The 21,893-nt window shown below is 37.1% G+C and overlaps 2 protein-coding genes across 19 annotated transcripts in view; one reads left to right on the top strand and one right to left on the bottom strand.

The window, feature by feature from the left end:
• Positions 1-21,893, bottom strand: part of LOC109408126 (uncharacterized) — an 88,917-nt gene that overhangs the window by 51,546 nt on the left and 15,478 nt on the right. The window lies entirely within an intron of this gene.
• On the top strand, positions 562-10,475 carry LOC134286303 (uncharacterized). The gene is made up of 3 exons (XM_062847907.1): positions 562-868; positions 2,218-3,007; positions 10,459-10,475. The coding sequence occupies exons 1-3, from the start codon at positions 626-628 to the stop codon at positions 10,473-10,475; spliced, it is 1,050 nt and encodes a 349-aa protein (XP_062703891.1). The 5' UTR covers positions 562-625.

Below are 21,893 nucleotides of genomic sequence, written 5' to 3'. Positions count from 1 at the left end.
CATTTCAATATTCAGAGATAGATAATTCAAGAGAAAATTCGAGAATAGTCACTGGAGAAATACCGAACCGAAGTCAAAGTACAACTGATCACAATAACTTCATAGGTATGTATTTTAATGCCATTTTCAACAACTATTTATCAAATCTCGTTACAGATCCCATTTTTGAAGAAAATGAAATAATTGTGGATGAATCGCATTTGTTGGAATCTGATACTCGGACAGATTGGATAGAACCTGATCCTTTTAATACCTTTATAATCAGGGCCGGATCTAAGGGGGGCCGGGGGGGCCGGGCCCCGGGCCCCCACATTTTAGGGGCCCCCACAAAACCCTTTTTTGGTTGCTAGCATTAGCTTTATTTTTCATATTGCTCAAGTACTGTTCGAAAATAAGGAAAAACATTTTCGATCATCTCCCCGAGGGGCCTCCACATTCGCTCGGGCCCCGGGCCCCCACAATCCTTAATCCGGGCCTGTTTATAATGTACGAGGAGCCTGATGGTTATCACGAGTAAATTATGAATGAACTTGATACTGGAGAACCAATCATATTCGAGTCTGAAGTATATGATAACAGTGTTCAGTATGACAACGATAATATATCAGTTGACTGTGAAACAATCATGGATAAACTGAGGACAGATGAGTTAATCCTTTTTGAACCAGAAATAGATGATGCCAGTTTCCAGTTTGAAAATACCAGTGTCGATTGGTCCATGCTTGATGAAGATCTCTTGTCGGAACACAACAACAATGATGAACTTGTATATGCTGATATATCTCCAACTGTAATCTCACCTGATGATCATTGTGAAGCAAATAGCAATGTGACTAGTGCAATACCTACACGTGCTGAATCTTCTCCTGTAAGTTTATATCATATATATTCACATATTATGATCGGATCTTATTGGTTAACATTTGGACTGTTATGGCTTTCTCAGTATAAGGGAACGCGCATAAATTACGTTACGGGAAAATGCCATACTTTACTGAACCTTCCTCCTCCCTCAAAGCGTGACGTCGGAATAGCCGGCTTGACATAGCCCAAAGTGTCGGACGTATGCATCTGCGCCTTTCTACTCACATATAAAGACACATACCAAAAGTTATCGCTTGAAAAAGGTCCATGAAACCAAAATGACGAGCTATTCCAAGCCTTGTCAGACTAGCCGTTGCCATCTTATAGACAACGATACCCAGAACAGTCCAAAATTCCAATTAAAAATACTCCGACCTATATTTAGTGGGGATCATAAAAAAACAATATCTTTAATTGTAAATTTTGGAAACATATCAATTAGACAGTGTACCACCGAAAGGCATCGCGAACAACAATAGGCGTATAGTAATAACATCAATAAAATAATCGATAATAATATGTATTCTTTGCAATATATTCCACTTTTAAGCAAACTATAGCTTAAGAAACTGTTATTCAGCTAGTTATGTTTCTTGGGATTAAGCCTGTTTGAAAAATAACAATGAAGATGATCCACTCTTTCGGGCTCCCAAGATATATAACCCCTTAACTTTGATAATGTTGGTTCTAGCGCACATGCCCATATCTCACCGTCGATATGTTGTATCGTTTGGTGTTTTTGTGCAGTATTTCTAATCCCATTCTCAATATAGAAGACAATTGAACATACGGGCGAAAGTGTGAAATAAACTTGCAATATTTCCACGGTTTTTGTTTGATTTTGGTAATACGAATGGCCATTGGCGGAGATAAGCCGGACAAAGAGGGGAAACTGCCCCTCCTAACCTATTTTCTGTTCAACTGAAATGCCAAAAACGATTCCAATAAAATTTGCCTTCATCGCAAGACAATTATACTGGATACGCCACAAAATGTTTCAGAAAAAATAATCAAATACATATATAAAATCATTTTAGCGCCAGTTTCTGGTCGGCTCAAATGACCACAGAGAACAGACAACCAGTCCAGTTTCAAAACTGTCTGCCTAAGGAATGGAACGGTCATTTGAAATGACAGCACATGTAGCAACACCGAAGCGGCGCTGCTATCGCATAGTGCCCATGCTGTAGACAGTGGTGAATATGAAGCAACTTGCTATATGGCGGTTTCATCGCTAAACATATTCGAGTTCTTGCACAGTTTTTGAAAGAAAACTTGTTCTAGCTTGGACGTCTGTTCTCTGTGGAACTTAGCTGTTTGCAAACAAAATATTATACAAACTTTTTATTACAGAACTCAAGTACAAACGATATGATCAAACATTATGAAGATAAATTAAAAGAAAAAGATGAAGAGATTGCGGAATTGAAGGAAGTAATTTCAAAGCAGAAAAAAATTTTGAAGTCCTTCAAATATGATGTGAAGTCATTTGAAGGTCGAGATACGCAGGTCAAGCATCTCACTGGATTGCCAACGTATTCCACTTTAAAGACGGTTTACAACTTCGTCGAGAAAGGAATTGTTTCCTATTCGGACACCATTTCGAAAGAACAAGCATTTGTCATGGTGCTTATGTTTTTGAGACTTGGATTGTGCTTTAAAACTCTGGCTCATTTGTATCAAGTTAGTCCTACGACAATAACGAAATATTTTTATTCGACCCTCTATTCGTTATACGTGCAGCTCGGAGGGCTTCTTAAATGGCCTGAAAAGGAAGTATTGGAAAGTAATATGCCAGAAAAATACCGAAATGTATTTGAAGGTCCGATCACAGTAATATTGGACTGCTTTAAAGTTTTCACCGAGAAGCCAGGAGTAAAGGACGCCATTATTAAAATGTACAGCTCATACAAGCATCATTATACATTCAAGGAATTAGTAGGAATTACACCATTCGGCTCCATATCATACGCATCAAGACCGTACACAGGAAGGACGTCGGATAAACATATCACAGAACAATCAGGATTCATGAATTACATCAAAGCTGGGGACGTTGTACTGGCTGACCGGGGCTTCACTGTAAGAAAAGCTGTCCAGGATAGAGGTGCCCTTTTAAAAGTGCCTGATTCAGCATCAAAAAGTAAGCAAATGAGCTCATCGTCCGTCGAAAGAACCCGTGCACTGGCGTCTGTCAGGAATGAAGTGGAAAGGGCCATTGCAAGTTTGAGGCAAAAAAGCGAAGTACTTAGCAAAAGGGTACCGATAACGGTCATGAATCACGAACACAATGGACAAAACGTACTGAACATGATTATTGTTGTTTGTTGCGCTATTTTTAATCTATGTCCAGCAATAATTAGATAAAAAGTGATTGGTAGGATACAATAAGAATTATGTACATAAACTATTCATAAACATGTTTTATTTTAAGTTTCATGTCCCAATGTTAATTTGATAACTGTTCGCTCAAATATTACGTTACGTTAAATTTTATAAATTATCGTCGCCTTTTTTTCACACACATAACCCATTTGAAAATATTCCATGAACTGGAACACATCGGCAGACACCATACCTTAATCTCCATATCTCTTTCGTGACGAACCAGCATAATTGTGCTGTTGAGTGGTAACATTTTTCCATATTTTTTTCATCTGCTTTGACTTTGTTTTTTGTGATGTAAACTGTTTCAATAATTCAGCCATTAATTATACTTGCATATGTGCAAACAAACTTTTATTTACGTTGCCTATGAGATTTACCACAACAAGGCAAACAAAAGCGAACAATAACCGTAAAACATGCAAAAGTTTTATCTGTCACATATTTTTTATTTACGATTTATCTGGGTAGTCAAAGCTAGAAATCGAAAGATAAAGAGTAGTTCTTTCATATGAGGAAAAATAATTGTTGTTTTTTTTTTAAACAAATGAGTTCTGGAGAGCCAAAATTGCGTCATTTGTATGGAGATTTCACTTCATTGTACTTCGTTCCAAAAGGGATACATATAGCATTACGACATTAACAAACGATTCCAAATAGTTTCCGTTAGTCTGCTAATCTTATCGAGCAGCTGTTCATTAACTATATAGCATGTCCCGCTAACATACATAAAAGACGCCTTATTAGCACCGAGGTGATTTTACCACTTATTAAATTCAGCATCACAAAAAAAGGGACCAGGAAAAAATATACTTGGTATGTAATGAACAACCTTGTTCAAAAGAACAGATAGAATCAATCTTGTTTAAGAAAAAAAATATTATAAAAAGTACAAAACATTAAGCAACTAATTTCAACAAAAACCAAATATGATCGTTTGCTAAAATTTCAAAAGCACAAATGCGTAGATGCATTGTTCAAAAACGAACGCAGTAGAAGCAGCTTAACGTACCTAAATTGATGAACAAAATACACTGTGACTAATAATATGAATAGGTGCCCAATAAAAATAAAGGTAAACAGTAAACACGCAAAATCATAGCTTAAGTAGTCTATTTATAACAGGAATTTCTTATACTACTTAACTAATATATCATCTAAACCATTATAATTATTTTGCTTATCGTTCACTTATCTTCTTCTTCTTCTTGGCGTAACGTCCCCACTGGGACAAAGCCTGCTTCTCAGCTTAGTGTTCTATGAGCACTTCCACAGTTATTAACTGAGAGCTTCCTCTGCCAATGACCATTTTGCATGTGTATATCGTGTGGCAGGCACGAAGATACTCTATGCCCAAGGAAGTCAAGGAAATTTCCTTTACGAAAAGATCCTGGACCGACCGGGAATCGAACCCGTCACCCTCAGCATGGTCATGCTGAATACCCGTGCGTTTACCGCCTCGGCTATATGGGCCCATCGTTCACTTATACATAGCTGAAAAATGATGTCCTAAAATTTCAGGAGCTAGAACATCAGTAAAAAAATTTTCAGCTTTTGGAACGTTCAAATTCCAGAACTGTTCATTTTTCCGAATCTTGAAAAATAATGTAAACTTGGGTGCCCAAACAACTAAAAATCCATAAGCTGCTTCAGATAAAAATATTTGCATTTGAATTTGGTAGTAGTATTCATGTGAAGGGTTCATCATCAAATTCCCATCGACATTTTTCTTTAAATATGGTTGTTGACGATTCAATAACGCTTCAATTCCTTCTTCTCTAGACAATGAATCAAATTTAAATGGACACTTAACTTCCACAACAACCGTGCCACAGCACGAACAATTTATCAAATAATCGGGTGTGGCAGCAAAATAAGGATATTTGTCGGATACTATCAAACCACATTTTCTAGATTTAAGATCGGTGTGTTTGTTATGCTGAAATGCTTGAAGAGCAGCTTCAACACCATGCCGCTCATTGCGCTTTCCATATAAAGTAGCGGGCATATTTTGTCCTTCGTTTTGGAGAAATATTGATTTGAGCAAAGTTTTCGATGGCTTCGAAACACTGGTCTTCACACACTTAGCAAAATTTGAAGCAGTTATGCTTCCGTATCGCATCTTAAACCATAATGGATCCGCGTGCTGGTCCCGTGTCAATTCTTCAATTATTGCACAATTTGGCTCATCAATCTTCCAAACAATGGTTTTACCAATGCTTATGAGTTCTTCCAATGGCTTGATTTCGTTATTTTCATCAAAAAAAGTGTTCATAGAAAGTGACAGGATATGACGTCTCTGTGACATTATTTCTTGGTCCTCATGAGGCAGCTCCGTACTTTTAAAAAACGCTTTAGATACAACAGCATCGTGGCCTGCGTTTTGGATATCTTTCAGTAATTGTTTATAGTCTTCATCTGATTTGGCTAGATCATAATCCTTCAAACAGCATGAAGATTCGGTTTTTCGCCCGAAGTGAACTTCATCGATCGGTTTAAATAGCTCCTCATTTGCGCTGCTACCACCTGGTTGAGTCCAATACGCCGGCAAATCAGTAACTGACAACTGTAATAGTATTTTTTTAATGATCATAAGAAACGAGCGTTCCAAAAGTAATAATTTACCCGCTTTCCAAGGCAGAATTCTCTTGCGTAAGCCAAGGCGTAGAGAACTGCAGATACATGAGTGCATGTTTCACCAGCTCCCGCAGTACAGTCGCAGTGTGCTGCCAGGATAGAACCAACTTCTTAGTCTTGAGATACACAATCATTGATAATGATCCAACAATCAGCTGGTACTTCGTTAACACGCATGCTGTGGAGAACCTGGTAATATCAAAACAGATGAGTAAAATATTCTGTAGTACATATAAAGACATATGAACTTTCGAGTTTCTAGTAGCAGTAAAAAACAGAACCGTTGTTTTCTGTTTCTGTGCAATTTATCCTAATCTGTTTCATTCATACCTTTCCGGAAACTACATACACTTCCTGACTCTTGAATCCCTTCACTTCTTTCACGAAGCCAGCTTGAAAGGATTTGTATGCGTCCAGCGATTTAAAGTTTCGGTTAATGCTTCCCGTACGAAACGAAAGTTTTGTGATAAGGTGCTCGAAAATTCTGTCATAATCGACAGTTAGCGGTAAGTCGTCGGCTGTAAAATTCATGTTGTAGGGATCAACTCCTCCAACAAGAGCCGTCTTTTCTTTGTAACGCTCAAAATCATCTTGATGAAGTCTTCGAACTTTTACTGAATATGATGATCTGGGCATATTGCAAGTCTTCTGGCTAGAACAAAGATGCATGCTTTAAAATTTGGGTTTTTAAAAAGAAATATTCAAAGAACTTAAATAAATATCAATAAAATAGTTTTAGCCTACCTTACGAGTAATTATTTCAACGGTTAGCGAGGTAGATAATACACAATTTATATTTTATTTAGCAACAATAACGAAATGTAAAACTTTTGCCTAATTTGTTTTTCACTGACAAGGAAAAATGTGTTTATCAAAGGTTGCTATGGACGATATAAGGCGTTGCGTTAACTGGGGCACAGATATTGTCAAATTATTTTATAGCATCCGCCATTATGGCGAGCGTGGAAAGCTGGATAGAAGGAAAGAGACGGGCTGGAGATTGAAAGCAGGACCTTCTACATACGAATAAAAATCGCTAGCCACTGGACCGTCAACCTCAAATTAATTAAAAGTTTTAAATTTCGATGACCGTTAAGTATATCATGACATTCACGACATTCTGAGATCCGCTAAATCAGGTTTTTAGAATGACATAATTAGAAACCTTTTTCCGTATAGTTCATCATAGTTTGTTAGTACAACGTTAAAAACTGTAGCTCGTGAAAATCATACAATTAATATTCGCTTTTCATTCACACTCTTCGATTTCATCTTTTCGACTCCAAGAAAGGGTATTCCCCCAGAAGGTAGACGAGAGGCGTGAGGGAGTGATAACCAGCCGGAGATTTAAATCTTTCGCTGTAGCGCTCGCGCACGATCGACAACGGACGGAAGATAAAATCTCGGCAGATGCTGGCAGCCAGCCGGCGAAGTGAAAAGCTGATTATATTATTGAAAAAGCGAATTCAAGAAGCCAATTTTCGTCGGATCGAATCATGTTTGAATGCGATACATCCGCCGTCGATGCGATTTTGTAGGTTATTAGAGCGAAGTTGTTTGCATGCACAGATAGGTACATATACGAACTTGACTGACTGACTCTCGCTTTTTGGAATAATGGTTTGTTCATCTGCTGGGTGAGGAATAATTGGGCACTGTTTGGATTAGGTGTTGTTTTGATTCGAAACCAGACAACAAGGTGCCTTATAGTGATTGATTTGTTTTGTTTTTTTTTTCTATTAAATTATTATTTTGGATGAATCAGTTATTTATTTAGCATAGCTCAACTGTTTTGGTGGAATGTATAATATAACGAAAAAACCAAAGTAATCCAAGAGAATTCGAAGTCATACTAGCTTTCACGACAGAAGAACACTAAAAATATTAACATCGAATTAAAATCTTCAAGATTTTATATATGTTGAGAAGCTTTTTCTATAATTATGCTATAATTAGGCACACAGACAAATATAATGAGATTTAAACGTTATGTAAATTTTAGTTTAGTCATGTAAACTTAGTATTATGTTGGTTTACATGATATATCATGTAAATTTGCGTTATATGTCATGTAAACACACAGAGTTATGCTGAATTACATGACATATAATGGAAGTTTACATGACATTTCATGACTTTTACATGATATGTCATGCAAACTTCACAGAAAAAAATATTCATGTAAAATTCAGCGAGAAATCATGCACATAAAGGGAATGCTAGAGTTAGTGTATATTTACATGAGATATCATGTAAAATTACGTTACAATCGTGTAAATTTCCGCTAATAGTCATGTAACCGGTTGGAGTCCATGATGGTTTACGCGATGTTTGGCGGAAATTTACACGATTGTAATGTAATTTTACATTATATCTCATGTAAAAGTGCACTAACTCTAGCATTCCCTTTATGTGCATGATTTCTCGCTGAATTTTAATTACATTTTTTTTTCTGTGTTCTGTGATATCCCACACTCCAATCATGAGCATCATATGTCACAGAATTTAACACTATTTTTTCGATCTGTGCATTTCGAAAATCAATATTCTGAACAATAGAATGAATTAATTACGGAATTAAAACCACTGTTAAAAGCATCAACTCCATACATCAAAACCGAAAGTCTAACCTAGGTGTATCAGGAAACGTGCCAATGATCAATTTACCGGGCTAGTGCAATAATTTATGCTAATTAATCGTGAATAAGCGTTCAATTGAAATACATTTTTTTTTCTCTTTTGCCAGCCAGTTTTGCATTAGCTTTTGTATTGTTGGTAACATAGCGGTAAAATATGCAGCCCGGAGCAAGAAATGAGTTTAGCCATACAAGAGCAAAAGCACGATCATTCACCCAACCGAACGAACGGTCGACCAGTCAGTCAGCTTGGCAAACGTCAGACCCCACGATATGGAGCGGAGTTGCAGGGCGAGCGGGCTCTGAAACATTGGCACTTTTTTCCAGACACTTCCCTTCATTGCTTGTTGTAACAACAACGTGCAACAATAGCAACAACACAACATCAAACACACGCTGCACCACAATTACAATTTAACACTTGAGATAATTTTCCCACAATTGAAAAGGGTGGCAGAAATCTCAGCCTTGCACAGATTTCAGTCCAAGTTGCTGTTTTTTTTTGCACTGGTTTCGAAACTTGACCTTTACCTCAATCAGCGTTTGTGGTTCGGGGCCATGCAAATATTCAAAGGGAAAAAAAAGCTGAATGCTGCAACAAAAAAGGCGGATGACGATTGTGACTACAGAGCGGACGTGAGCAACAATTTGGTTGTGTGATTTTATATACGAGTTCGCATAAACAACCTGAGGCAAAAATTAAACATAACATAATAGAGGAATGAACATGTTCCCGTGAACTTGTAGTGTTATGTCAATTAAATAAACAATTGTGGCAGATACGGACGAGACGTGCCAGGTGAGTGGATTTTTTAGGGCGGAAAGAAAGACATGCTTAGTAGGTAGATAACGGTGGCTGATAAATGCGCATGCGCAACTCACCGACTGACTTTTGAGACCATGCTGCGGAAAGCTGGACGGTTGGCCTGGAGTTGTAACACGTGACTTGTGCCACATTTATCACCTACAGACATGCCTAATTTAATAAGGGAACTCAGGAATAAATCCATGAACTGTATGTACAGTGACTTATGGGTTGTTCCGGATCCCTGCTTCATTCATATATCTAGTAATAGGTACGTCATTATTGTTCACTGATTTAACAATTCCTCGCCACAACACTTGGTTCGTGGTTGCAGTCCTCCATCCTCGGCTGCGTCCCACATTTGCCAGAGATCGTTCTAACTGGCCCGCCCACCCTGACGCTGCCCTCCAGATCTTCTTGAACCATCCGGATCTCTTGCGAGCATCATCTTTGCAGGGTTGTTATCCAGCATGCTCACAAAATGCCCTTCCATTCGTATCCTTCCAGTTATTGCCACGTTCCCGATGCTACTCAGACAACCAATTTTCAAATTCTATGAAGTTTGTGGCCTTTTGTACATTTATGCGGCAAAGTTATATCGCATAAGGTGCAGCAAATGTACCATGTGCGAACAAAAGTACAAGCGATTGTCCGTGCATTTGAGATACCGTCGATGGGGGTGACAATGGGTCTGGGGGGTGAGATTGGGTCAAAACGGAGAAACATAAAATTTGAAATAGCTCATCAACTACTGCTAACCGCTGAAAACTTTATAATATTTCAAAGAGGAGATGATTTTACACGTCATGATGCAGAATAAGATGTTTAGCAATAATAGTTTTTTGTTTAATTTGTATCTAAACTTTGATGAAACTACTAGTAAATCACCCTGAATAAAATTCTCCTTCGTAATGTTTAACACAAGTACCTAACCATAATTTTTTTTATAAGTGATTAGCTGTAGATATTACCTGGTTGATGCAATGAAAAAAGCGGGATGTCATTGCTCTTTTTATTCAAAAATTCAATATTTTTGACCCTATGTCTAATTATTAAAAATGGGGGTGAGATTGGGTCAAGCAAGTTATCGAGTGCACATAACCTTAACTAAAAATTCAACTTGTTATACAGTTCCCATTGGACGTTAGAGTGGTGCCATGTTTACCGTATCTTCATAAAAGCACGCTTTCTTTCGAAAATATGTCGAGAAGTGTCAAACGAGTGTGTTAATACGTTTAGTCCCTAAAATCATTTATAGCAATACACCCATGCGTTTGGACAGCTCCTCTTATCATTATATAATCTTTAGAGTACTGCAATATCGTGTGCTCACAAAATAGACTAAATAGCGTTCCTCTATCTCGAGATGGAGTGATTTGCTTTAGCAATATAGAGGCCAATGATCATGTACATAAGAGCTTATAACGGAGGGTTTGGTAAATCATTTCTTAGGCAGTATACTAAAACTACCATATTTTTTTACAATCAATCTTTCAATGCGCCCCTCCCTCATTGTAATCTCCCCTCCTCTCATTGAGGTTGAAACTCTAAATGAGGATGATTATGGTGGCTAAAAATGGCGATACAGCATACAAACGTTATTTTATCAAATTTTAACCATGTTTTCGGTTGTATTAGGCCTTTTAGGTGGATTAATCATCTTCTAAAATTACCTAAGTTCTTATTCGTTATGATAACATTGTGTTTTAAGTAGGTTTGCTAGATATGATCAATAAAATTAACTTATATTCTTAGATATGCGATTTCGAATACTTTGACCCATTCTCACCCCCTTAGAGGGGGTCAATTTTCAATCATTTGTAGTTTAGTAAGCAATTCTTATAACGTGATACTTTCTTGCTAAACTATCATTACCACATAGAAGCTAATTAATTATCAGGTCATTTTAACTCACCACAGTGTCTGTTGAATTGCACTTGATTAACCGACGTTGTGGGTGTTTAACAGAATATCTAGAGTAAAAATCAAAGAAATGTGATTTCACGCATACTTTTCACTATCTATCTCTGCCCATCTCACCAATTGCTAATTACTAATTATGTACTAGTAATTAGCAGTACAGGTCGGACTCGATTATCCGAAGACTCGATTATCCGAAGACTCGATTATCCGGAGACTCGATTATCCGGAATTCGATTATCCGGAATTTAAGACTCGATTATCCGGAGTATTTTTATTGCGATATTTTTATAATGTTTTGATGCAGAAATTCTAAATTATTTAGTATTATTATACAGTGGTGGCATTATTTTATCATCCCCCTATTTTCTCTAGTGGAGCCATGCACAAACTACGTCATGCTTTTAGGGTGGAGGGTTTTTTTTAGAACGTAACGACTCATACAAACAATGGTGAGGTCTCATACAAAAAGTGAGATATTATGAAGAGGGAGTAAGAAAAAGATCGAATTTTGCGTGACATACCTAGTGGAACACCACTTCTCTCTATTCTGTTGACTTTAATCTGGCTATACAATTTTTAAAAGAAGAAAATAAAAGTGATTTAATGTCAGCTTTACTATTTTGTAATCAATCTTAATTATAGTTGGAAATCTTTTGGCACCAAATACATACTACGCAATGAAAAAATCTAACGTTATATTTGAATGGGACCAAACCGTTTTCAATCTCGTCACAGTAAAAAATGCAAGTTTTTACAGAAATTGCTCCGGAAATTGTTGTTGGGATTTCATCAAGAATTTGTACAGAATTTTTTCTGCGTCTTCTTCATCCGAGAAAACTAAAGAGATTCCTCCTAGGTTGTATCGTGAAATTTCACCAGATTACTATCCGGGATTCATCTAGGGATTTGTCTAGGAACTATTCTGGGGGCTTTTGTAAGGATTTCTCCAGACATTACTCTAAGGGTTTCTCCAGAATTTCCTGTTGACAGAAATTCTTTCAGATATTTCTCAGCATTCTTCTAAGGATTTATCCAGAAGCTCCTCCATATTTTACATGGATTCCTCTATTGTGTTCTCAAGAGATTTTTCTAGAAATCCTCTATAAATTGCAGTGAATTCTGTAGGAGTTCCTCCAGTAATTTATCCAAGGACAAATATGAGAATTCCTGTAGGGATTCACATGAGAATCCTTCTAGCGATTCTTAAGGAATCTGTCGGCTTCAGGAGATTCTGATGACTATTGTGAGAAGCGTGCTTTCGCGGTATTGGCATCACCGCTCCAAGTATCACTTCTTCTTCTTTATGGCTCTACGTCCCCACTGAGACTTGGCCTGCCTCGCTTCAACTTAGTATTCTTTGCGCATTTCCACAGTTATTAATTGAAGGGCTTCCTTTGCCTGCCATTGCATGAATTTGTATCTTGTGAGGCAAGGACAATGATACACTATGCCCAGGGAGCCGAGAAAATTTTCTCGACCGGAACGGGAATCGAACCCGCCGTCTCCGGATTGGCGATCCATAGCCTTAGCCACTAGGCTAACTGGAGACTCCAAGTATCACGTGCACATCAAAGACACACGTTAGAGGTTTTTTTTGGTTTAGAACACTGAAAATGATCGCGGAAAGGCTACGAAAACGGAGCCAGTTTGGGCAGTATGGGTAAAACAAACATGCTAATATGAAATAGGCAATATTATTTGTTTGTTTACTTTTACTCACTGTTTTCGGTTCGGTTTCTGATACGCCAAATATTCTGATTTTTCTGATAAAAACATAAAAACTAGGAGTTCTCTTGATCCAAAACCATGATCACATGAAAAAAACTAATATATTTACATATATTTTGCACTTAAACACAATTAAACCCCGTTAACGTCTTTGTCCTAAAAACAACAACTCAATATCTTTTAAACGATTAGCATTAGCATTAGCATTAGCATTAAGCGAGTCGCACAAATTCGTAGGTGGTACAGTCCTAGACCGCTGTTATGAGGGTTGCCTCCTTCCCGTCTGAACCAAAGCACAAAGATTTGGGACTAATCTCTGACTCTTGGACAAGACTGACGCAATCCTCCAATGGTTGAGCACTGTCCTGGCCACGTCCTTGCGACTGCTGAGGAATGGGAAAGGATGGTTAGTTTTGGACACCTATGAAAAATGTAGACAACTCTACGATCTCTCAGGCCTAGGTGTCACGGGAATTTGGGTGTTAGTGGAAGGGTAAACTCCAAAGGATACGCTTGGTTAACGTTCAGGCACACCATTGTTAGACTGCTTCGAATCAGTTGTCTGCCCAATTCATCCTCGTCATCTTGTTGGCATTTGGTCGAATTACTAGATTCTTCGGTTGATAATCTGAAATATAAAATAATATTAACATCGTACGTCAAATAAGCTACAAATTAGTGATACGCTCGCCACAGTTACATATTTTAAAAATATTATTTATAACGTACGATACATTTACCTGAATCCTTCTGAAATAAAATGTTAATTAGCAGTACATTGAAACACAAATACTACAAAACACAAAAAAGAGCATCAAACCTTGATCTTGGAATATTTAAAAATACGGTAAATATCAAGATCAAAATTTGATTTGGTAGATCTTACACCGCAACGCACCATTCTAAGGTGATCTACCCACGTTACGGGGGTTCAACTCAATATCTTTTAAACGATAAACAAAAAATTTAAATCGTCAAACATGTTCCAAAGTTATGTTTTTTTAAGTTATTAAGTTTAACTTTGATTTTTTGGACCACCCTATGTTCAAGTTGCCACCCTAATGTCAAAAAAAATACGCTGATCTAATTGTTTTCGAGATGTATGTTTTCTAGTTTTTGAGATATTATTTTTTGATTAAAGGTCAAAACATTTTTTTTTAATTTGATTATACAGGGTGTTAGGTTCCCGAGTGCAAACTTTTTAAAGGGTGATAGAGGACCATAAATGGAGGAAAAAATTGTTCTACGCATATGGTCAAATCTCAACCGTTACGTAGTTATTGAACTTCCCATGTTTATAACTCTTATTGCCTTAACTGGCAATAACTTGAAAATGGTCAAACTTATCGAAGTTTTTTTTACCCTTATTCGAAAGTTTATTGAATTTTCTAACAAATGGCATGTTTGAATCGATTGGTTTAGTTAAATAACTAAGTTTTCTAGAGTAAAATGACTAAAAATACTGTATTTTTATTGGTTGTTGTCAATTATCTTTGAAACATGCGTGATAAATAAAAAATCTTTCTTAGGCAAAGTTGTGGCCCCTGTTACACTCTACAATTCGTTCTTTGACACCAAACTTCTAGCTCTTATCGTTTTCTTGCAATTTTGATTTAAATGTGCGGCACAATGCGCAAAAAAGTGCTTTCCATGACAGTTGCAAATTTATGATCTGAAATGCGATGTTAAAATCGAAATTGCAACACAACGATAAGAGATAGAAGTTTGGTGTCAAAGAACGAATTGTAGAGTGTAACAGGAGTCACAACTTTGCCAAAGGAAGAATTTTAATTTATTACGCATGTTTCAAAGATAATTGACAAAAACCAATAAAAATACACTATTTGTAGCTATTTTGTTCTAGAAAACTTAGTTATTCAACCAAACCAATCGATTCAAAGATGCCATTTGTTAGAAAATTCAATAATCTTTCGAATAAGGGTAAAAAAAACTTCGATAAGTTCGACCATTTTCAAGTTATTGCCAGTTAAGGCAATAAGAGTCATAAACATGGGAAGTTCAATAACTACGTAACGATTGAGATTTGACCATATGCGTAGAACAATTTTTTTCTCCATTTATGGTCCTCTATCACCCTTTAAAAAGTTTGCACTCGGGAACCTAACACCCTGTATTTTGAATCCTTATAAAACTATGGATACCAAAAACATCAGGAATCACTCAGAAATGCAATACAAAGCACAGCAATTTTGAAACAGCTAGTATTAAAATATATGACTCTCTATCTATATAAATAAAAATGGAATGGTGTTTGTATGTCACGAATAGGCTCGGGAACGGGTCAACAGATCGTCATGATTCTTTCACTGTTGCATTCCACCAGGGCTCCGACGTGTTCGTACGAAAAAATAATTAGAAAAAGTGACCGGGAAGGCAAGAAAAACAGGAAAATCTGAAATGCCATTTCGAGGGGCATTTCTTCATGGAACAAGATGTCAAAAAACAGAGTAGGCAGGCAGGACGACGTTTGCCGGGACTACTAGTATTCAATAAATCATATCTCAAAATTAAAAAAAACATACATCACTGATTTTTTGATATGTTACGCAAAATTTCCTGAATATTCTGATAAAAATATAAAACCTTTGATTCCGAGGCCATGAAAACATGAAAAAAACTAAAAAATGCACATTATTTTACCAAAACCACAATTTGTCCCTTTCAACGTATTTTTCCTTAAAACTACAATTATAAACCTTTTTTTTATCTGTGTTAACGAGATTTTTAGCCCTAGGCTAGTTCATCTCGGGACCCACGCTTAACTTCCCTTCCGAAGGAAGAACTCACATTTTGCGAATTTGTCGGGAGTGGGATTCGATCCCAGGTCCTCGACGTGTTAGTCAAGCATTCTAACCATCACACCAGGTCCGCTTCGCAATTATAAACCTTAAAAAAAAGAATCTTAAAATCGGTCAACTGGTTGAGGTGAATATATAACGAAGCCAGCCCTCGAATTTTCAAGAGCACAAATCTGAAGAACCAATTGATGGAGTGTGCTGAAAACTTGATCGATTGGTCACCACCAGCGGGTGACCAATCAATCAACTTTTTAGCGTGGTGAGACATTTGGTTCTTCAGATTTGTCCTCTTGAAAATTCGAGGGGTGGCTTCGTTATATTTTCACCTTAAGTGAAGATTTTTTGAAAATTTTTAGTATTTAGTTCATATAAATAAAATAAATTGAGAAAAAGAACGAAGAATCGTAGGAACAAACTTTTTTATGAAAATGAAAGTGAATTTTCTCAGGAATAAAAAAAAATAACTGGGAAAAGTTTTCTACAAAATTTATCACCGTTAAGAAAATGCATAAACGAAAGCAGGAAAAACTATGCCCGAGCTCTCGGAAAATTTTTAATAAAATGTTTTTGAGAAGGCAACTTTATAAACTACAGTTCCAGTAACTTTTAGGATGTACTTTTTTTTTCGTTCCTGAGTTATGGCCAATTTTGTGAAAAATGACATACAAGCCTTTTCTTTGAAAACCCATATTTCAGTCAAGCCATTGCAAATATTTTCAAAAGATTCAAAAATGTTTTGAAAATTTTCCACGAGTTCGGGCATAGTTTTTCCGGCCTTTCTTTATGAATTTTCTCAACGGTGGAAAATTATATAGAAAACTTTTTCCACTTTATATTTTTGTTTTCTGATTCCTGAGAAAATTTGAAAGAAAAGCCGGAAAAACTATGCCCGAAAGTTTTTCCAACTTTTCATTACAAATTTTCTCAACGGAGGAAATTGCGGCAAAAAAATTTTTCCAATCCATTTTTTTTTATTCCTGAGAAAATTTGCATTCATTTTCATAAAAAAAAACTTTGTTTCTATGAAGAAACCAAAAATCTAACTGTGTTTTCCAGGAAAACAGGCGACCCTGAATTTATATGTTATATCATGAAATTTGAGTTATATTTTACATGTTATCACTCTAAATCATGCTGAATAACTAGACATATATTGGAAGTTTACATGATACTCCGTGAAGCTTACACAGTATGTCATTATAAATATCTGTAATATCTCACGCTTATGTGCATCATATATCACAAAATCTGTCACCCTTCGTCAGAGGGTTTTAGAGATCTTTCAAGGAAGTCACATTGAATTTGCAACCTCCTAAATCCCCTGAAGCCCATCCCCAGATCCCAGAAATACCTTGAATACCTTCTGAAAGGCTTTTGAACTCCTCCTTGGTTCTAAAAGTTTCATGAAACCTCTGAAAGCGTCCAAAACCCTCTGAAATCCATGGAATCGCTCCTGAGATCCTGAACCTTGAACCCCTGAAACTCTTCTGAAATCTTCGTTTTAATCGCCCTTGAATCTCCTCAAAAACTACTGTATTCCCCCATGCAGTCAACTGAACCGCCCTTGAAGTCCTTCCAAAATACCTGAATCCCTCTGAATCTGCCTGAAACGCCACTAAAACCTCCCAAACGTCCCCGGAATCTTTTGCGACTTCCCAGAAATGGCTCCTTAACCCTATGAAACGCCCCTGAATCTCCTCTGAAGTTCCCCTGTAAACAAATGAAATCTTCCAAAGCAACCCTGAATCCCAAAACCCAAATTTAAGTTGGCGTGAAATTCGTCTATTACATCCCAGGATAACTTGCAACTATCAAATTATCATACATAGCTATGCAGTGCATGCATGTGAAAATTGGATCCTAATATACCATATCAGAATTTATTACTTAATTCACAGATACAAATAATGAGATTTACACGTCATGTAAACTTAGTGTTATGATGGTTTACATTATATATCCTGCAAATTTGTTTTATATGTCATGTAAACACACAGAGCCATGCTGAATTACATGACATATAATGAGAGTTTACATGATATTTTATTACTTTTACATGATATGTCATGTAAACTTCTGTGACATCCCACGCTCCAATAATGTGCAGTCACAGAATTTTACACTCTTTATTATCTGTGTGTATCTAAGTGTGGATATTGTTTTCTATTACTCCTGATTGTAGACAACTTTCTCTTTTTTATTTTTGACGGATGATGTGCATTTTGACAGGTATATTTTATCATTTACACATTGAACATGAAGTTTGTCGTTAGAACTTTAAACAATATAAAACTATGTTTATTTCATTTCGCCGGCCATTGAATCAATTCACCCAATTCACCCTTCAAGCTCTGAATTGCTGAAATAATTGAATTTTAATTGCTAACAGCACAACAATCCCTCGAAAGGGTCCCCATTAAAAACCGAAAATTATCGAACCTACAGCTCCAAAACCTTGATGAAGTCTACCGCCGCCGCGCCGCTCGGAGGTTATGATCCAATAGCCAACCATGGGTACAACCCAGCCAAATCAAAAGAAAAAAAAATTCGCTACCGCACAGATCGCCATTCCGCCGATCAAGGCACCACCCCCAGCAGAGCTCCCAAGCCGGATCGGAATTTTGTTCCAATTAATGTTTGAAAGCGAAGGCTTTGTGTCGAATCATTACCTTTTTGGACAACAACGTCAACGGCAACACCACGCCGTGGTCCGCCACACCGCCATAGCGAACCGAGTTCGATCGATCGATTCTGCGCAAAGACCGCCAGTCATCTGAAGGTCCCTGGCGCGGATTCTAACACGACGATGATTGCGCGCTAGAAGTAAGGCCACCTTACTTGGAGTAGCAACGGGCGTGCGTGCGTGAACATGCCTGAGAGAGAAACAATAACCGCGAACAGAAACATACTTTGAGGAAAACCAGTGGATGCACTGGTAGGGAGGTTGAACTTCTCTTACATCCCATGAGCACAATCTTCTTCTGGACCCTGCCGTGCCGGCTGATTTTCAAGTGGTATAACTTACGAACGAAAGTTTCCCGAAACGTAGTTTACTTTGAAAAATGATCTCAGAGGCAAATTTCATAAAGCTTATATTTACTATTTTTTTGGGATAATCCTTGGACAAAATTATTCGAGATTCTGCAGAAGATGGACTGAATGTATCAGAAAAAATCACAATAATCCTTTAAAGGTACCTATTAGAGTGGGTCAACTTTGTATGAAGAAAATTTGAATTTGATCGCATCACCCCGGAACAAAGCTTTTTCAATCTATATTAGCGTCCAAAACAACTGTGCAAAATTGGGAAGCGATTGGTTGCGTCCCCGTGTTCCGCATTTAGATTGAAATTTATATGGAAATTACTATAGGAAAACGTTTTTTTTTGCATTTTACTCATAAGTTGGATTCTAATACCATGTAACTAAGTACGTTATGATATAGCCTAGGATATGCCGAAAAACTTTGCCGAAGACCGCAACGTGATCCGACACTTATGAAAAAAGTTATTCGCTTGGTAGCTTAGGCCAAAAATTGAGATTTTTTATTGATGTTATTCCTTTACATGTTAAATGTTAAGCACCACCGGGCAATCTGTACGTAATAACTTTTTTCTCAAGTGTCGAATCACTTTGCGGTCTTCGACAAAGTTTTTCGGCATATCCTAGGCTACACTTTAACTTCATTAATTAGATCGTTTTAGGCAAATAATTTCAATTTATGGGAAAAATGCAAAAAAGCACGTTTTCTAATAGTAATTCCCGTACAAATTTCAATCGCAATGAGGAATACGGGGAAACAACCAATCGCTCCCAAATTTTGCACAGTTGTTTTGGACGCCTAAAGGAATCGAAAAAGCTTTGTTCCAAAAAATCGACTTTGTTGACCCAGTCTACTACCTATTGAAATTTCTGAGAAATTAGCTGAAAAAATTCCTACAATTTTAGGTTTTTGAATATAATGGTGCTAAATCTAAATATACATGTAACACTGTACAGGTCGGACTCGATTATCCGGAGTGAGATTCTGATGATTCTCAAACATATATCTGGAGAACGGAATGCTCTACAAAGCTGAAATTTTGACATTTTGTTAAGTGAACCTTGATTAGTGATCAGTCAACATTTCAGCTTCTTACAGCATTCCGTTTGCGAGATATTAATGTGGGTAGCGCCAGAACCCGACTCCGAATAATCCAGTCCGACCTGTATTAGAATATTTCGACCACAGTCGTTCATCTCTGTCTGTAAGTCACATAAAATTCCTGTTTTGTTTTCCAGGTCATAGGTAAATGTACTAATACATACAAATCTTTATTTTTTTTTCAACGATACCAACGCTCTTCCGATCCTCTCTAATAGATAATAAGTGCGTAAAATCAATCATCAAGGTCTCCGATAGGGTGTAAACCTGAACACTGAGCCTAACCCAAAAATGCGAGCATTTTTTTTGTTTTGTTATTTCACTTCCCTCTGCTTGAGTTGAAATATCTATCCAAAAGGTAGCGGTTTTGCAAGTCTCCACCAACTGAATTTTATGCAGCTGTTCGCGATCAATGAATAAGCCCAAACATACAGAGAGATATAGAGCCGCTGATGCAAAGCAAACTTATGGGCGTACGCGTTCTTCTGCACTTGGCATAGTTAAACGTATTTTCTGACTAAGCTGCTACTAGACTAATTTGCTTTGCATTTGAGAGTGAAATCGATGTTTTGCACAGCTTTCCTGGTTGAACAAAAAAATGTCTGGAGAGTCTATTCAATTACAAAGCTTTAAAGAGAATGGATGGATTGGGAATGGTTTTAACCTGATTTGTTTCGAGGGGATATTGCTAACAACATTAACGCAGTGCTACGTTCAAGTTTGAGTACCCCGTCTTAAGGGGTCTTTCAAATATGACGTCCATCGTTTAGGGAGAAGTGTGGTGGTCTGAGAAAGTGTAACACTCCATGTAATAGTTATACAAAAACGCGCGACGGAGGGAACAGGTGATATAATATTTCTGAAAGATAAAGGACGTCATATTTGAAAGACTGCAAGGTGATAAAAATGAACATCTGCTTTTAAATACGTGGAGAAAAATAGTATTTGTTCTACAGTATTGTTTTTAAAACACTCAGATTGTCAAGCTGTTCACTTATGTTTTGTAAGTTGCTAGTGACCACTGAAAGCCATACATTACCAAAGCAGGCTGTTCGGGATCTATTAGAAGTAAGGTAATCCGACAATGTTAACTTCTTTTTTGCAATTTATCATCGTAATAGGCTGTTTTACCTCACGCAAATCTGCCAGGAAAAGGTCTACTTTCCAACACTCAGCAAGCCTCGTTTGATAAATGTACGGTGCTGTAAAAATCTTCATTCTGCACCTTGTTGCGTAAACTACTATTCCGGAGCTGTGTGGTGTGGGTGTGACTAATGACGTTAAAGTATAGCCTAAGATGTGGCGAAAAACTTTGCCGAAGACCGCAAAGTGATCCAACACTTGTGAAAAAAGTTATTCGCTTGGTAGCTTAGGCCAAACATTGAGATTTTATTATTGATGTTATTCCTTTACATGTTAAATGTTAAGCACCACCGGGCAATCTGTACGTTATAATTTTTTTCACATGTGCCGGATCACTTTGCGGTCTTTGGCAAAGTTTTTTGGCATACCCTAGGCTATACTATATGGGATTTGACGAAAGTCGGTACCCACGACCAACCCCTCAGTAGACAAATTTTAATAAAACGTTTTTTGGAGTATTTAGGGTAATTAATATTGGCAAAAATGACAATTCTAAACAGCGACCTGAGACTGTACCACCTATGGATTTGTGCGACTTGCTTAATGCTAATGCTAACATAGTGTTACTTTCAACGGTACAATCGGAAAAATAAGGGATGCTCACTAATTGCTGTCAAAAAGGCTAAAGTCACGGCTAGTCCCAATACATAATTATTTATTTATTATTATTTGTATTTATTCATCTGATCTAGCTGGTCTTAATGAACTCAAGGGATGGGGAAATGCGGATTTGAGTGTTCACTCAAATCGGCGTAAAAACTCCATATCTTTTCACAAAACTAACATATACATATACAACGAATTATACGA

The sequence above is a fragment of the Aedes albopictus genome, chromosome 2 (assembly GCF_035046485.1).
Source record: "Aedes albopictus strain Foshan chromosome 2, AalbF5, whole genome shotgun sequence".
In the NCBI taxonomy this organism is placed as follows: domain Eukaryota; kingdom Metazoa; phylum Arthropoda; class Insecta; order Diptera; family Culicidae; genus Aedes; species Aedes albopictus.
Note: the sequence above shows the minus strand (reverse complement) of the source record. Positions and strands in the feature narration are given on the sequence as shown.